The sequence below is a fragment of the Notechis scutatus genome, chromosome 8 (assembly GCF_049901735.1).
Source record: "Notechis scutatus isolate UNSWTSFEM ecotype Mainland chromosome 8, rNotScu1.2, whole genome shotgun sequence".
In the NCBI taxonomy this organism is placed as follows: domain Eukaryota; kingdom Metazoa; phylum Chordata; class Lepidosauria; order Squamata; family Elapidae; genus Notechis; species Notechis scutatus.
Genome location: NC_142016.1, coordinates 4,407,876 through 4,422,728, shown reverse-complemented (window position 1 = coordinate 4,422,728; position 14,853 = coordinate 4,407,876). Strand labels below are relative to the sequence as shown.

Genomic DNA, 14,853 nt, shown 5'->3' with positions numbered 1-14,853 from the left:
TCTCTCTCGTTGAAGAGAGATCCAAGCTGGACCTAAGGAGAAATCCAGAAGTTGTGGGTGCTCCATCTCTGGACGTTTTCAAGAAGAGACTGGACAACCAGTTTTCCATAATGGTATAGGGTCATAATGGTATAGGATCAGCAGGATTAGAAGATGTCCAAGGTCCCTCCCAACTCTACTCTTTGGTATTCTGTCACATCTCAGAGCTGAGAGACCATAGAGAGGCAGAACCGAGTGATAGGGGAGGAAGACAGTCCAACTACCATCTGAAAGCCCACAAAAGGCGGAAAACCCAATCAAGCCCACCACATGTAGCAGCCCAGGTCTAGAACTAGCTTGTGGAGGATTCTTGTAGTCTAGAGTTGCAGAAGGGAAGGACTCTTCGCCAGGGAGCAAAGAGGCAAAGAAACTTGGAATCTCTGGAAGGCAGACAGAGAGGGAAGGCTGGCCCTCCCAGCATTTCATAGCATACAATTTAATAGTTATGCAGATAACTGCTTTGGTCCCACATGATTTCTGTCTAAAAGCGAAGTAGTCAGAAGTAACTCTGCATGTCCATCCTGGCTCCTTGGACCTGACACAGCTCCAAAAACAGAGGACTAGGAGTGATGGGTGAGGGGAGAGAAAAGGCTATTCTATGCCTGTCTATAAAAGGAGGGACAAGGGGTTTGATGTGTAAATGGACTGAGACTGGCTGCAAGAGCTGAAGGTCTGTGGGGAAAAGAAAACATTTAAAGAGGAAAGAAATAGTTAAGATAACGAAGCATACTGCTTGCGACAAGCATGGGGGTAGGAACATTGAAATAGAGCACAGAGACAGAGATTTGGAGATTAAATATGAATAGAAATAGTTGCAAAGTGATAGCAGTGGGATGATAGAACAGCCTCTCTTCCTCCTCCATCCCTCAGCTCTGAGTGGTTTTACAGCTCCAGGACTTGATGGTTTTCTCTTGCTGCCTGAAGACTGCAGATAGTCCTCGACTTATGGGTGGTCACTTAGTGAACATTCAAAGTTACAACTGCTCAGGATTTGACATTCTGACATCTCAACCTCCCCACCCCACCCCCATGAGACGGCAATGTGCATTGTTTTTGCAAGAAACCAGCATGTACTTGTTGTTTCTGGCAAAAAACACCCATGCTGAACAATGGGTTCACTTAACAACCATGGTGATTGCTTAATGATGATAGTGTTCATCATGACATTTGCTTAGCAACCATGGTGTTTGCTTTAAGGACGATCCAAAAAAGGTCATAATAATGTGGTGGCCTACTTTATGATCATCACAATTTATGACCAAAATTGTGGGTTCAATTATGGTCATACGTCAAAGACTACCAGTGTGGCTGAGAGAGGTTCTTTCGTTTGAGTTGGAGGTTTCTCTTTAGAATAGAGTAGAGTAGAGTAGAGTAGAGTAGAGTAGAGTAGAATAGAATAGAATAGAATAGAATAGAATAGAATAGAATAGAATAGAATAGAATAGAATAGAATAGAATAGAATAGAATAGAATAGAATAGAATAGAATAGGGAAAGAATGAACAATAGAATAGAGTAGTGTAGAACAGAACAGAACAGAACAGAACAGAACAGAATAGAATAGAATAGAATAGAATAGAATAACAAAGTTGGAAGGGATCTTGGAGATGTTTAGTCCAACCCTTGATGAGGCAGGAGACCCCATACCATTTCAGACAAATGGCTGTCCAGTCTCTTCTTAAAAACTTCCAGTGTTGGAGCATTCACAACTTTTGGAGGCAAGTTGTTCCACTGATTAATTGTTCTGTCAGGAAATTTCTCCTTAGTTCTCAGTTGGATCTCTCCTTGATTAGTTTCCATCTATTGCTTCTTGTCCTGCCTTCAGTATTTTGGAGTATAGCTTGACTCGGTCTTCTTTGTGGCAGCTTCTGAGATATTGGAACACTGCTATAATGTCATTCCTAGTCCTTCTTTTCATTAAAGTAGACATACCCAATTCCAGCAACCATGCTTCTTATGTTTTAACCTCCAGTCCCCTAATCAACTTTGTTGCTCTTCTCTGCACACTTTCTAGAGTCTCAAAATCTTTTTTACACTGTGGTAACAAAAACTGGATGTAGTATTCCACGTGTGGGCTTACTAAAGCATCATAAAATGATATTAACACTTCATGTGATCTTGATTCTATCCCTCTGTTAATGCAGCCTAGAACTGTGTTGGCTTTTTTGGTAGCTGCAGCACACTTTCCAGAGACTCTGCTGTCTTCCTGGCTTAATTTTATTTTTGAGATATGCACCTATTTACTTACTTTCAGTTCTCTTTTAACATACCAAAAAAATCTCTCCAAGGTAGGAGTTTAGCAATGTTTTAACCCTTCTTTACAGATAGCCCCAAAATCCTGGATCCCAGAAGGGAAAAATTCCTCCCTCATTCCAAGTTGCAAGTTCACATCTTGACTCAGTTCACATTGGATGTTGACACTATTGCAAAGAGAATTGGATATTATGTATTTTATATATCTTGCCCACAGTTCTGTACCTCCTCTTCCACCATGTCATGCCCTTCTCTGAACCAGAGAGGAGGTGGGTCAAGTGATACAGAAGAGGGGATTTCCAGGGGCCACAGTTGCCTTGCAAAAAAATTGCACCTACTGAAAGATGTAAATATCGGTACTCGTGGGAAATGCAGCGTGCAAAGCTGGGCAGGCTCCAGTAAGCCGCACCATGAGAGTTGAGCAGGCACTGTCGGCTGGCAGATCCTAGAAAAAGAAAGCAAGTCACTGATTAGTGCCCATCATTCAAGAGGCCAGCACATCCAGCCCCACCGAATTCAGTCTCTTATCCCTCAGTGGTTAGGTTGGAGAGCGATGGGTTTGAAGTGACCCTAATGGGTTGGCACCTGTCCTTTAATTCAGATGCCAACGAATTAAGAAACTCTGACTCCCACCAGGGAGGTGGGGAGTTCAAAAGCGTCAAGACAATGGCCACAACTGCATATGGAATCCTTGACTCTTGCGAATATTTGGTGGGCATTTAATAAGAAGGCTTAGCAACAAACCAAAACTGGTTTATGTTCCTCAGTTTTAAATTTGGGCATATTATTTTGCTTTTATGGCAGGTAGTCTTTCTCTGTCTGAATTGCCTTATTAAAGCATTTTCAGTTGCAAATAACAAAAGAAAGAAAGAAAGAAAGAAAGAAAGAAAGAAAGAAAGAAAGAAAGAAAGAAAGAAAGAAAGAAAGAAAGAAAGAAAGAAAGAAAGAAAGAAAGAAAGAAAGAAAGCGAGAGGGAGAGGAGGGAGGAGAGAGAGAGAGAGGGAGGGAGGGAGGGAGGGAGAGGAGAGGAGAGGGAGGGAGAGGAGAGAGAGAGAGAGAGAGAGAGAGAGAGAGAGAATACAGTATTGCATTGCTTTTTCAACTCAAAGCCCTTGGAAGTAAATGGGATCTATGGAAGAAATGCCTGAGGGGAGATCTAAACTCTTTGGATCTGGCAATCCAATGTATTGCATTTTATTTGGAAAAAAAATGCTTTTCAACTTCAAGTACAGAATAGGAAATGATGGAAGTGAAAATCCAACCCAACAGCTTTCAAATCCCCTAACGCTCCTGGATTCCGTGCTAATACTGCTGTTGCCTTTCTAAATAATCGTGCCCATTCTGACACATTACTGAAACAAAGAAACAGAAACATCTTTCCAATTTGCTTTCTCAAAAGTGTTTATTATTTATCATGTTTATGGCTCTGGAGAGCGTGAGAGTTTGAAAGTGGGCAGATTGTGACCTTAGCAGTATTTTAAGTGGAAGGAGAGTCAGACGGGGAAGCCAACCTCAAGTGAGAGAGAAGGGCTCTTAGTACAATCACATTACAGGTAGTCCTCAACTTATTGAGCCCACAATTTCTGTTGCTAAGTGAGACATTTGTTAAGTGAGACATTTGTTATATTTGCCCCATTTTATGACCTTTCTTGCAACAATTGTTAAATGAATCACTGCAGTTGTTAAGTTAGTAACACAAATGTTAAGTGAATCTGGCTTCCCCATTGACTTTGCTTATCACCTGGGACACTGCATAAATAGGAATCAGGTGTCAAGTGTTCTGAATTTTGATCACGTGACCATGGGGATGCTGTAACAGTCATAAGTGTGAAAAATGGTCATAAGTCACATTTTTCAGCTCTGTTGTAATTTCAAACAGTCACTAAAGGAACCATTGTAAGCTGAAGACTACTTGTATTTCATGTCTCCTTTATTTTTATTTCATTTATTAAATTTATTGGCTGCCCATCTTACCACAGGGCAGACCATGATTCCTTATTACTGTAGCAGTACTATCCCCAAACATTTGATTATACCTTGGGTTTTTTTTTTCCTCTTAGAAGATAAAAACCAAGCCATTCCTTTTTAGCTGAAGCATGGACCTTTCCATTTCTTTATTTAACAAATTTATAAAGTTTTCCATCTATACAAGGAACTCCAGGCAGCAAATGGACATAAAACATAACCAGACTATGTTTGATCTGATTCATAAGAAAATGGGTCATGGCCCCTAAAATGTTCATTATTAACGTATCACACAAAACCACGGCTGAATCAGAATTCTATCAACATTCCCGGGACAACGCTTAGGGGGAAAGCTTCTGAAAGATTAATAGGATTGTGGCCATCAGGGGTTGTTCTACAAGACAGTGAATGTAATAGGGAAGGTACATCTCTTGGGGCCCATCAATGTCATTGCTTACTGATGTGGCCTTGTGGAATCTCTGGATAGTGGGGGAGATTCCACGACAACAGGGGGAGAGGCTGGTTGGCTTAGAGTCACTCCATGGGAGGAAGCGACAGAGGCCAGACTCCTAAAGCCTTCATCTGCCTGTTCCCAAGAGAATCTTGCAGTTAGCCTGGTGAGATTCTTGCAAAGAGAACAACAATAAAGATGACCATGGAGTCCTGCACCTGACAGGGGAGCCTGGCAGAAACCATCGGGGATGGTGTAGTTGGTTATACCCAGGTAGTGCCGGATTTTTTAACTCCCAATAAATCCTTTTGAAGTTTTGGAAGAATGGCTTGAGACTCAAGATTTAAATGGGGTTCAGTGCTGACAGCAGTCTCATAAGCGACCTGGCCCCATTCCATGCAAGGGTTTTAAAGGTGACAAGCAGCATTTTGAATGGTACCCAGGTCAGCCCTGTTCTCTCCCCACTTCATAATGAATCAGGATAATATTGAAGAATTTTGCTTCTTTTCATTCTACTAAAATATCCCACATTTCATCGTGGGTCAAATCAATCCTGTTTGAAAATGGTTTTGGGGGGGGGGGGGGGGGGGGGGGGGGGGGGGTTTGGGGGGGGGGGGGGGGGGGGGGGGGGGGGGGGGGGGGGGGGGGGTGGGTGGTGTGTTTTTTTGTTTTTTTTTTTTTTTTTTTTTTTTTTTTTTTTTTTTTTGGTTGTGGGGGGGGTTTGGGGGGGGGGGGGTTTTTTTTTGGGGGGGGGTTAAAGAAGGCTTGCAAAAAGTATAGTTTTCTCCAAATTCAGAAACAGTGGTTGCTTTTTTTTTTTTTTCAAGGAGAAGATGCACATTACTGGGAATCAATTGTTTTTTTAATTCAATAAATGTTGGCGATGGATGGAAGGCAAGGCACTATCCACAGCACTAGAGTGAGGAATGTTCCACTGTGGGATATTATAAACCAAAGGTCACAAGCAAAATTGGAAATTCCTTTCAGAAGGAAGAATGACACTGACGTACAATAAATTGAAGGAGGATTGACCAGGGTTGTATTATAAGCTAACCAGCTGGTGCAGACAAACCAATTCTGGCTTCTTTTTACTGGTATTGTCATTGCTCAACATCTAGAATTGCTTCCTCCTTGAAAAGCAAACCTGACCAAAGATTGCAACTTCTAATGAGAAACATTCCGAGGCTTTGATTTAAAATAAAAAGTGGTACTACATTTAACTTGAGGATTTATTTATGCGTGGAATCTGCATTTCAATTGTATAATTCATCTATATCCAAACAGATTTTTATTAAGATGGATTTTAATTTACCACAATGTGCAGTGTTATTCAATTTATATTATGTTGATTGTGGTCTTTGCTAGTCATTTTTAGCTTGGGTTTAAGAGGGGTTTTTAGTCTCTTAAGAGGATTTATATGGTGTATTTAATTATTCACAATGTTAATGATATTTAAGACCTCACTGACATTTTAAAGTCCCCGGTTCATTTATCTGCATTATATTATTTTACTTTTTTTCACATTTCCTCTTGTATATGTAATTTTCTTTGAAGTATTCAATAAAGGAAAAAAACGTCTGGTATTGCATTGTAACATCTAACCCAGTCACCTTGACCATGATGGGACCAACAGTCCGATACATCTGGAGTCCATAAGGTTGCTTGCTATTAAAGTCAACTAAGGTGGCCTTCTGTTTGCAGAGTGAAAACCAGTTTAGAAAAGGTGTCTCATTCATAAATTAATCTCTCCTTTCCAATTGTCCCCTCTGGCATTTCAGGCTCCAATTTGGAAAACCTACATTGTCAATCTCTATCCAGGCACTTTTCTACCTGTAGCATTAGATGGGCATTTGTTGTAGACTGTTTCGCCAGCTGCAGCTTTCTTCCAAGTCATCAGGGCAATGGACTCATCCCTGCACATCTCATGGAAGGCTGGAAGGAGAGAAGGAGGAGGTAGGGCAGCAGAACAAATACACCCACCTAGCAAAGTTAGTCCAAAGGTAAGATGATGGGGAAAAGAAGAACAGACATAACAGATGTAATGGTCTGTCACCAAATTAAGTGAATGCAGATCAGTGGTGGGATTCAAAAAAAATGTACTACCGGTTCTGTGGGGGTGGCTTGGTGGGGGTGGGGGGGCTTGGTGGGGGGGGGCAGGAGAAGGATACTGCAAAATCCCCATTCCCTCCCCACCCACTAACCTGCTTTCCACCTCTGTTCTCCTGGGCAGGGTGACAAAAGAAGACCCAGCCAATCAGCTGGGACTCGATGGGAGGCAGAGAATAGATGGGGGCGAGGCCAGTCAAAGTAGGTATTTGCCGGTTCTTCAAACTACTCAACATTTCTGCTACCAGTTCTCCAGAACTGGTCAGAACTGGCTGAATACCACCTCTGATGCAGATGAATTATCTCATCCCGCCCCCCCACCAATTCTCACATCTAATTTAAAATGTGCTTTTAAATTTATTTCAAGGGCAGGAGATTTAGAACAGTGGCCCCCAATCTTTTGGGCACCAGGAACCGGTTCTGTGGAGAGATGTTTTTCCATGGACTGGAGGGAGCATGGTTTCATGTGCCGCCTGCGTCCTGTGGATGGGGCTTCGCTTGTTTGCGTGGCCCAGTTTCTGGCATGCTGCGGATTGGTGCTGGACCACAGACCCAGGATTAGGGACCCCTGATTTAGAATATATCCCCAAGGATGAAGCTGTGTAATGGTCCCTGGGAAAGACTTTGGGATACAGGAGGGATGGTTGTAGATTAAGCAATGGTCAGATAAGAGACAGCTGAGCCCACAGAATAAAAGTGGATGGAGAAAAATTGTCAGAAAGGACCCTTCCTAGTTTCTTGGGCTGTAAAAGCAAAGTGGAGGAGATGCATTTTCAGGCTTGCAAGACTAAGTTGATGTAGTCTTGCAGTAAAGATACAGCTAATACTTCTGGGTTTGCCTCTTATTTGAAGTACCTCACAAGATTGACAACCTGTGTCAAGTTGCCCCTTTTTGAGATGACAAAATGGCCACAGATACTAACAAAAACCCAGCCATGCATATTGTAGGAGGAAAACTGTGTTACCATAAGATGGGGGTGGGGAGAATATGAGTCTGACAGCGTCTGTTCAGATTTGAATAAAATTTAAGGTAGAACAGGTGCTGCCAGACACCTTCTGATTTCAGTCTTTCGTTGGACGGCCATCTTTCTGTCCTGCACAATTTGCAATTTCTCCTCCTCCTACATTTTTAAGATGTATGAACTTCAACTCCCAGAATTCCTCAGCCAACATGACTGGCTGGGGAATTCTGGGAGTTGAAAATCTACGCACCTTCCATTTGCCAAGGTCAGGAAAACCCACTTTAAACTGAATTAAAACCAGTAGAAAACCCCATGAGAGAACTTTTCCGCCCATCCCTTTCGAGGAATGCTGCCATAGGCCAAGTGCCAAATACCTGGGCATTTTTTCTCATTGCAGGTCTTCACTTCTTCCCCGCTGCCCTCACAGGGATAGCCTTGTGTTCCCATCCCCTGGCACATCCGGAAACGTTTCTGCCAGCCAGTGTCACAAGTCTTGGAGCACAGATTCCATTCACTCCATGGACCCCATTTGCTTGCAGCTGCAGTCAAGGGAGTGGAAGTTGGAAAGGATTAGGGGCTTCTGAACCCCATGGCACATACTCTCTGTTCTCTTTTCTTATTCACACATCATTTTATTTATTTGTTTAGCATATGGCATCTACAGAGATCATGCAGACGCTGATATACAATACTAATAAAACTCATTATACATACAAACACAAATCTAAGTTTAAGTAGAGCATCAGCAAGTATGTACATATAAAATATGGAGACACTACAAGATACGAGATAAAATATTAAATTAAGGTAAAAGCATGAAAAAAAAAATCACCACACTACAGTACCATAGAGTGCAATAGGATAGATGTCATCGTTTAATATCTAAGGAAGCTAACCATCTAACTGTCTTTGTATGACTGCGATGAGATCATCCCAGATGCCTTGAAATTTCCTGAGGAGACATTCTCCAACTATATGTTATTGTTTGTTCTGGTACAGCACAGTCACAATTGCAGGTTCTCAGCCATTCCCAATTTAAACGGCTTTGCCTCGTTCTGGTATGGCTTGTCCTGATGCTGTTCAGGTGGCTCCATATTTTTTCCGGGGCAGCTGCATTTCTGGAAGTGGGTGGGTTTTTTTTTAAATCTCCATGATCTGATTGGTTGCAGTTACTACAAGGGTGGGATACAACAGGGTTAACTACCAGTTCGGGATTTATGAGGTTTGATGATTTATGATGTGCTTCCCTGCACACTGCGGGCTGCACGCCTGTAAATCATCATCAGCATGCTGCGTGCAGAGAAGCAGCCTTTGAAACAGCCCTCTTTTCCCGCTTTTTAAACTGCAGCTGTGTCTCATTTGGCAGCTGAAGTTGAAAAATCAGGAAATAAAGATCAGATAAGAGCCCAGGTGGGCGGGTGGGCAAAAACATCAGCAGACTTAGAACCAATTCTACGTCTGCTGCTCTTCAGAGCTACCAGTTCTACAGAGGTGGACAGAACCGGTAGAAACCCACCCCTGAGTTATTAAACATTACCCATTTTAATAGCCATTCTTCATCTAGAAATTTCAGGGGTCTCCAACCTTGGCAACTTTAAGACTTGTGGACTTCAACTCCCAGAGTTCCTCAGCCAGAGTTGAAGTCCACAAGTCTTAAAGTTGCCAAGGTTGGAGACCTCTGATCTAGATCATAAAATTGTGGTAAGTTACCCTAAATTGGTTTCTTAGACTTGATCTTGATGTGAGGTAGAGATTATTCACACATGTGCATGCATATTCTCTTAATTTGCTTTCCTCTGAGCTGGAGGACCTGATCAAAGGGCTCTGAAGATGGAAAGACACCTTTTGGATCAGAGGGGTGCAACTAGGCTAGCTGATAATTGCTTTAATTAAATATTCCATGGATGATTAAACCCATTTATCAATAATTCAGATCTCGTTTAAACTACAATGGCCTCTCTTCTCACCTGGAGTTGTGATCACAAGGGGTAACTTAACCAATGGAATTCATTTCCCATCCCTCAAGAGGTACTCTCTTTTCAAGGGTGCACCTTTATCAGATCCAGAGGATCTTGAGATATGGGGCAATTGCCAACAACAACAACAACAACAACAACAACAACAACAACAACAACAACAAATTCTATAATACGATCACCCATGAACAAACTTTTGGCTATTTGTCAAGACAAGAGTTGGGCCTGGGTTTCCCACTTAAGCAAATACTCTTCCCAAATTTCTAATATCAGTGGGTCACTTTTTAGTCTCAGATTTTGTTTTGGAAGTATATATTACGCCTCATGTCCTGGCACATGAAGAATGTACCCAAATTAATCTTCTTTGGAGGAATGTAATCCATGCCCAGAATTCCTTTAGGTGACACCATTGGAAGTGTGCTGCCTCTAAAGAAAAGCCATTGGTTTTCTTCACTGGGTGTCACTCCTTTGAGGTTGGCCAGGTCAAGAAACAGAGATGCTACTCTATTATTGTAGCCTCTCTATATTGGCAGCCATGGATTAATCTTTAAGCAGAATAAGGATGTGGGTAGGACACCAGGGGATTGGAGGGGGGGAAGAAACCACTAGTTCCTCTTAACTAGTAGAAGCCCATCAGAGAGAGACCCAACCTGGAAATCAAGAGACAGTGAGAACAATTAATCAATGGAACAGTTTGCCTCCCAGAATTATGGATATTCCATCCTGAAGGTTTTATTTGGACAACCAGGATGGTATAAAGATTCCTGCCTTGGATAGGGGGTGGACTAGAAGACCTCCAAGGTCTCTATGATTCTATGAACTATCCTGTCCTTAATGCTTTCATTGTGATGCTCAATTTTAATTTTCACTACTGAAAGAGTCTTAATGGCTTGTCAGTTATGCCATGAGAAGGATGACAGGCACCAATGTTTGGCTGGGCTTAGGGCATAGATATAAACAAACATTCAAGAGAGACAATCAAAAAGCTAAAAAAGAAACAAAAAGACCAAAATACCCCTCATCAGTAATCAGCACCCTGATAAACAGAGATTTCATGCCAAGATTAACATTAGAATAACAATCAAGCAGCAACAATCAAGGAGCTTCCAACTCAGACAAACAAGCTAACATTGAACAACATCTAATCAAGGAACTACCAAGACCAACATTGACAGGGCAAGTCACTTGTATAAGAGAGAGCAAACCCCACTCCCTTCTAGCACTGATGATGCTACCTGGTTGAAACATCTACAAAATCAAGCTCAGGGAGCACAAACGACACTGCATCCGTTGACCTTAATCTGACCCTGGTTATAGGGTAGGATAATGGAAGTCTTTCTCTGACCTATCTTGTATTACACAAAATCAAGGCCAGGCTTATTTTGAGTTTCTTTCACCCCTCTGTGAAGTCACTTCTTTAAGTCCCTCTCTGTCACTTCTTTCATGCCTTCAAAATCAACTCCAAATTCCTTTATTCCAGGAATGACTGGATGATCCTAAAGCAATTGGTTTCTGTGGAAGTTGACTGCTGTCTCTTTGCCTACTCACAAGGCAATACAGCAAGCAGCTAGTTCAGCTACCTTTTCACATCAGGAACAATCCAGTGGGCAACTAATACAAAAATACAGTGGTTTGCTTCTATTCTAAGGAAGAATGCCTAGAAGCAAGTCAGTTTAATGCTGAGAATCATTCAGATACACAAGAGGAAACATCCTTCATGGGGGGATATTTCGTGCGCAAAGGAGCCTTTGTTAATTAAATTTATTATGACACACCACTATATTTTTCTTGGCAAAAATTGCAAAGGACCGCTCCAATCTTCCCTTACCTGATCTCTTAACATTTTGCTTGGCTGAACTATTACAGGTTCCAGCCAGGAAATTATATATTTTAATGTTCCCAATAAGCATTCAACAAAAGTCATCATGCAAAGAATGATAGCACATTGGGGAGAAAGCTTTTGTGTCTTCTTTTTGGAGTGCGAGTTTTAAAAATGCAGGGGTCTTGCCATGACATCGTCTCATTCATGTGCCTACTGCTATAAAGGTCTAACAGGGGAAGGGGCAGCTTACTGAGTATGGGAGGTACAAGTTGCTTTTGTAATGACAAAGATCTTATGCAGCATATGATACCAAAGGAGGGAGCGAGCGGGGAGGTGTCTCTTTTCTAGGGGGTTTGAATTTTTAAAGCGGTCAAGTGTATTAACTCCCTGCAAATATGCAGGCATTCATTTCAGCCCTTAACTAGACCACTCAAAATGCAAAATCTTTGGGCTTTTGGCAGCAGCATGGCTGTGACTGGATGCTAGGGCTGGGAACAGCCTATGGTTGGGTCTTCAGCATCCACTTAAACTTTTTTTTTTCAAGCAAGATTTCCTGGGGAGCATTTAGCAAGATTTATTGAGATGAACTAGATGGAGTTACAAGAATTCCAGCAACTTAACTATTTCCCCTTTAGAATCAATCTATCTCCAGGTAGGTTGTAAAGACTTCTTTGATTTTCTTTCAAATAGTCTCCTGATGATCCAGGAATAATAGAATAGAGTTGGAGTTGGAAGGAACTTTGGAGGTCTTCTAGTCCAACCCACTGCTTAAGCAGGAGATCCTATACCATTCTAGACAAACAGCTATCCAATCTCTTCTTAAACATCTCCAGTATTGGAGCACCCATAACTTGCAGAGACAAGTCTTTCCACTGATTGTTCTGTCAGGAAATTTCTCTTTGTAGGAAGGTGGGTCCCTTCACTGATAATTGGGAATTTGGCTGGTTTCATAACAGGTGCTTCAATCCATAGCAGTCTGGAAATCAACTCTTAGGCTTGATCTAGGAAATATCCTACCATCTGATTTTGCTGAAGTCCTGATTCCTTTAGAATGTGAACTTCTTGGTCCTGGAAATAGTCTTGCTCTCCTAAGTGGTCCTTGGGAAATTCCCATTGCCAAATCTCCTGCTTCACAAAACTTTTAACCCGCTGCAAAGTCCTCCCATAGGGAAACCTGTCAACTTGTCATCACCATCATCATCACTGTCTCTTGGGCTAAAAATCATAAATAGCCACAACTTTGATCCAGCAACTAATCATTTTCATGCTTGAGCACTGAGGCATAGGATCCTTGGATCTCCTTCCTGGGCATTAAAAATTGAAGAAAGAAACTCTAGGCGGCAGCACTCATCCTAGTCGAGTGAACCAGCATTGTCCAAAGATGCTTTTGTGATCACATGGCCAACATGACTATATGCTAAGGTGCACAGAAAGTTGTTAGCTTCCCACCAAAATGGTACTTATTTATCTACTTGTATTTACATACTTTTGAAATTGCTAGGGTGGCAGGAGCTGGGGTAAGAATGGGAGCTCACTCCATCATATGATACTTAGGTCTCGAACTACCAGCCTTCTGGTTGACAAGCCCAGTGGCTTACCCTCTTGGCCACTATGCCCCCTGTCCTTGGCATTACAATTACATATAAACCATAATAAGAGCCAGATAATTTTAAGAAGGCTTCCTACAGGACCTGAATAGTCCTCTATTACTGTAAGCCATGGTGGCACATTGGTTAGAGCGCAGCACTGCAGGCTACTTCTGCTGCCTGCGGGCTGCCTGCAATTTGGCAGTTCAAATTTCACCAGGTTCAAGGTTGACTCAGCCTTCGCTCCTTCCAAGCTGGGTAAAATGAGGACCCAGGTTGTTGGGGGCAATATGCTGACTCTGTAAATTGTTTAGAGAGGGCTGTAAAGCACTGTAAAGCAGTGCTAATAGTGCTATTACTATTGTTATAGAATAATGGATTCAGGCATTGGTGGAGACAGTTTCTTCTTGATGCATAGGATAAAAACTGGATTCTCACCTGCATCTTGACTATGTGTCTAGCTCAACTTATCAAGCAGTTCACAAACAAAGCTCTTAGATTCTCACAATCTCATTAGGTGGGTTTCTTTCAAGGAAAAGGGAATTTGGTTACTGAATCTTGGTAACTGGATATATGCACTTTAGCTCTCATTTACTACTGAGCATATTAAGATAAAATTTCCTTGTGCCTTTGATTTTTTTTTCTAAGAGTTTCTTGACTGGAAGGGTGAAGAGGTTGCTATCTATTTAGAAGATACAAAAGGAATAGTCATCTTTTCTTCTTCTGCAATATCTGAAAATATCCCTTCCTTTTCCCAGACTAATTCCATATAAGCTCCTTTGGATAAGATATTCTACTTCTTGACTTTTGGCTTGCAGACAGTCTTTCTATTAATGTTCTGTAATTATGATAAACTTCCCACAGAGCAACTCCATACCCAGCCAAAGTCAAAACTTTAGATAGCTGGATTCTAGTCTTATTTCAGAGGTATAATCTGAGAAAAAAAACAAGGCAACCAGTTAACTGGAAATAGGAAGACACAATGATTTATCTTGCAGAATTAAGGAGAGCCTACATAAACATACTAAATAATCTCAAAAAAGATGAATCGCTGTAGTCAAACACTGGCTTAGCATCAGAGAGAAAGAACTAAAGCAGTGTTCCTCCACCACTTTAAGCCTTGTTCCTCCACCACTTTAATAGTTGTGGACTTCAACTCCCAGAATTCCCCAGCCAATTGTGCTGGTTGGGAAATTCTGGGAGTTGAAGTCCACAACTATTAAAGTGGTGGTGATTGAGAAATACTGATCTAAGGAATACTAACTAAAATGCTCTCTGACCAACTCCAGACCCAGCTGTTACTCTTAGTAAAAACTGGCAAATGAAACTTGATTCTGAGGAAAGATGGGGAGAAGGGAGGCAGAAGCAACCCAAGGGCATCTGCCACTACTGCCTGATGGCTGTCATCTTCAAACCTGCTGCATTAGGAGCTGTGATTTTACAAAGAAGAGCTGTTGCTACAAACTGATTGGCAGAAGACGGGAGGATGTTAACCATGCCTGTAGCCCAGGATTTGGATAGTATCAACCCAAGATTCTGGGACACAATTTATAACTAGAAAGGTATTGCATAAAAAAATCATACGTAGTAATGGTTTACCTGTAAATGACTTTTTCTATTTTAATCGCAATAATACATATACGAACAACCCCTATAAAACTCCATGTAAATCATTCTAAACTTGACTGTAAAAA

The 14,853-nt window shown here is 41.7% G+C and overlaps 1 protein-coding gene across 6 annotated transcripts in view; it reads right to left on the bottom strand.

The window, feature by feature from the left end:
* ADGRB2 (adhesion G protein-coupled receptor B2) overlaps positions 1 to 14,853 on the bottom strand; it is a 260,012-nt gene that overhangs the window by 86,508 nt on the left and 158,651 nt on the right. For all 6 annotated transcript variants that reach the window (XM_087970495.1, XM_087970489.1, XM_087970494.1 and 3 more), the window contains exons 6-8: positions 8,150 to 8,314; positions 6,538 to 6,639; positions 2,630 to 2,736 (exon numbers count right to left, since the gene is read on the bottom strand). In XM_087970495.1, the coding sequence (XP_087826621.1) occupies positions 2,630 to 2,736; positions 6,538 to 6,639; positions 8,150 to 8,314 (374 nt within the window). The remainder of the gene's footprint in view (positions 1 to 2,629; positions 2,737 to 6,537; positions 6,640 to 8,149; positions 8,315 to 14,853) is intronic.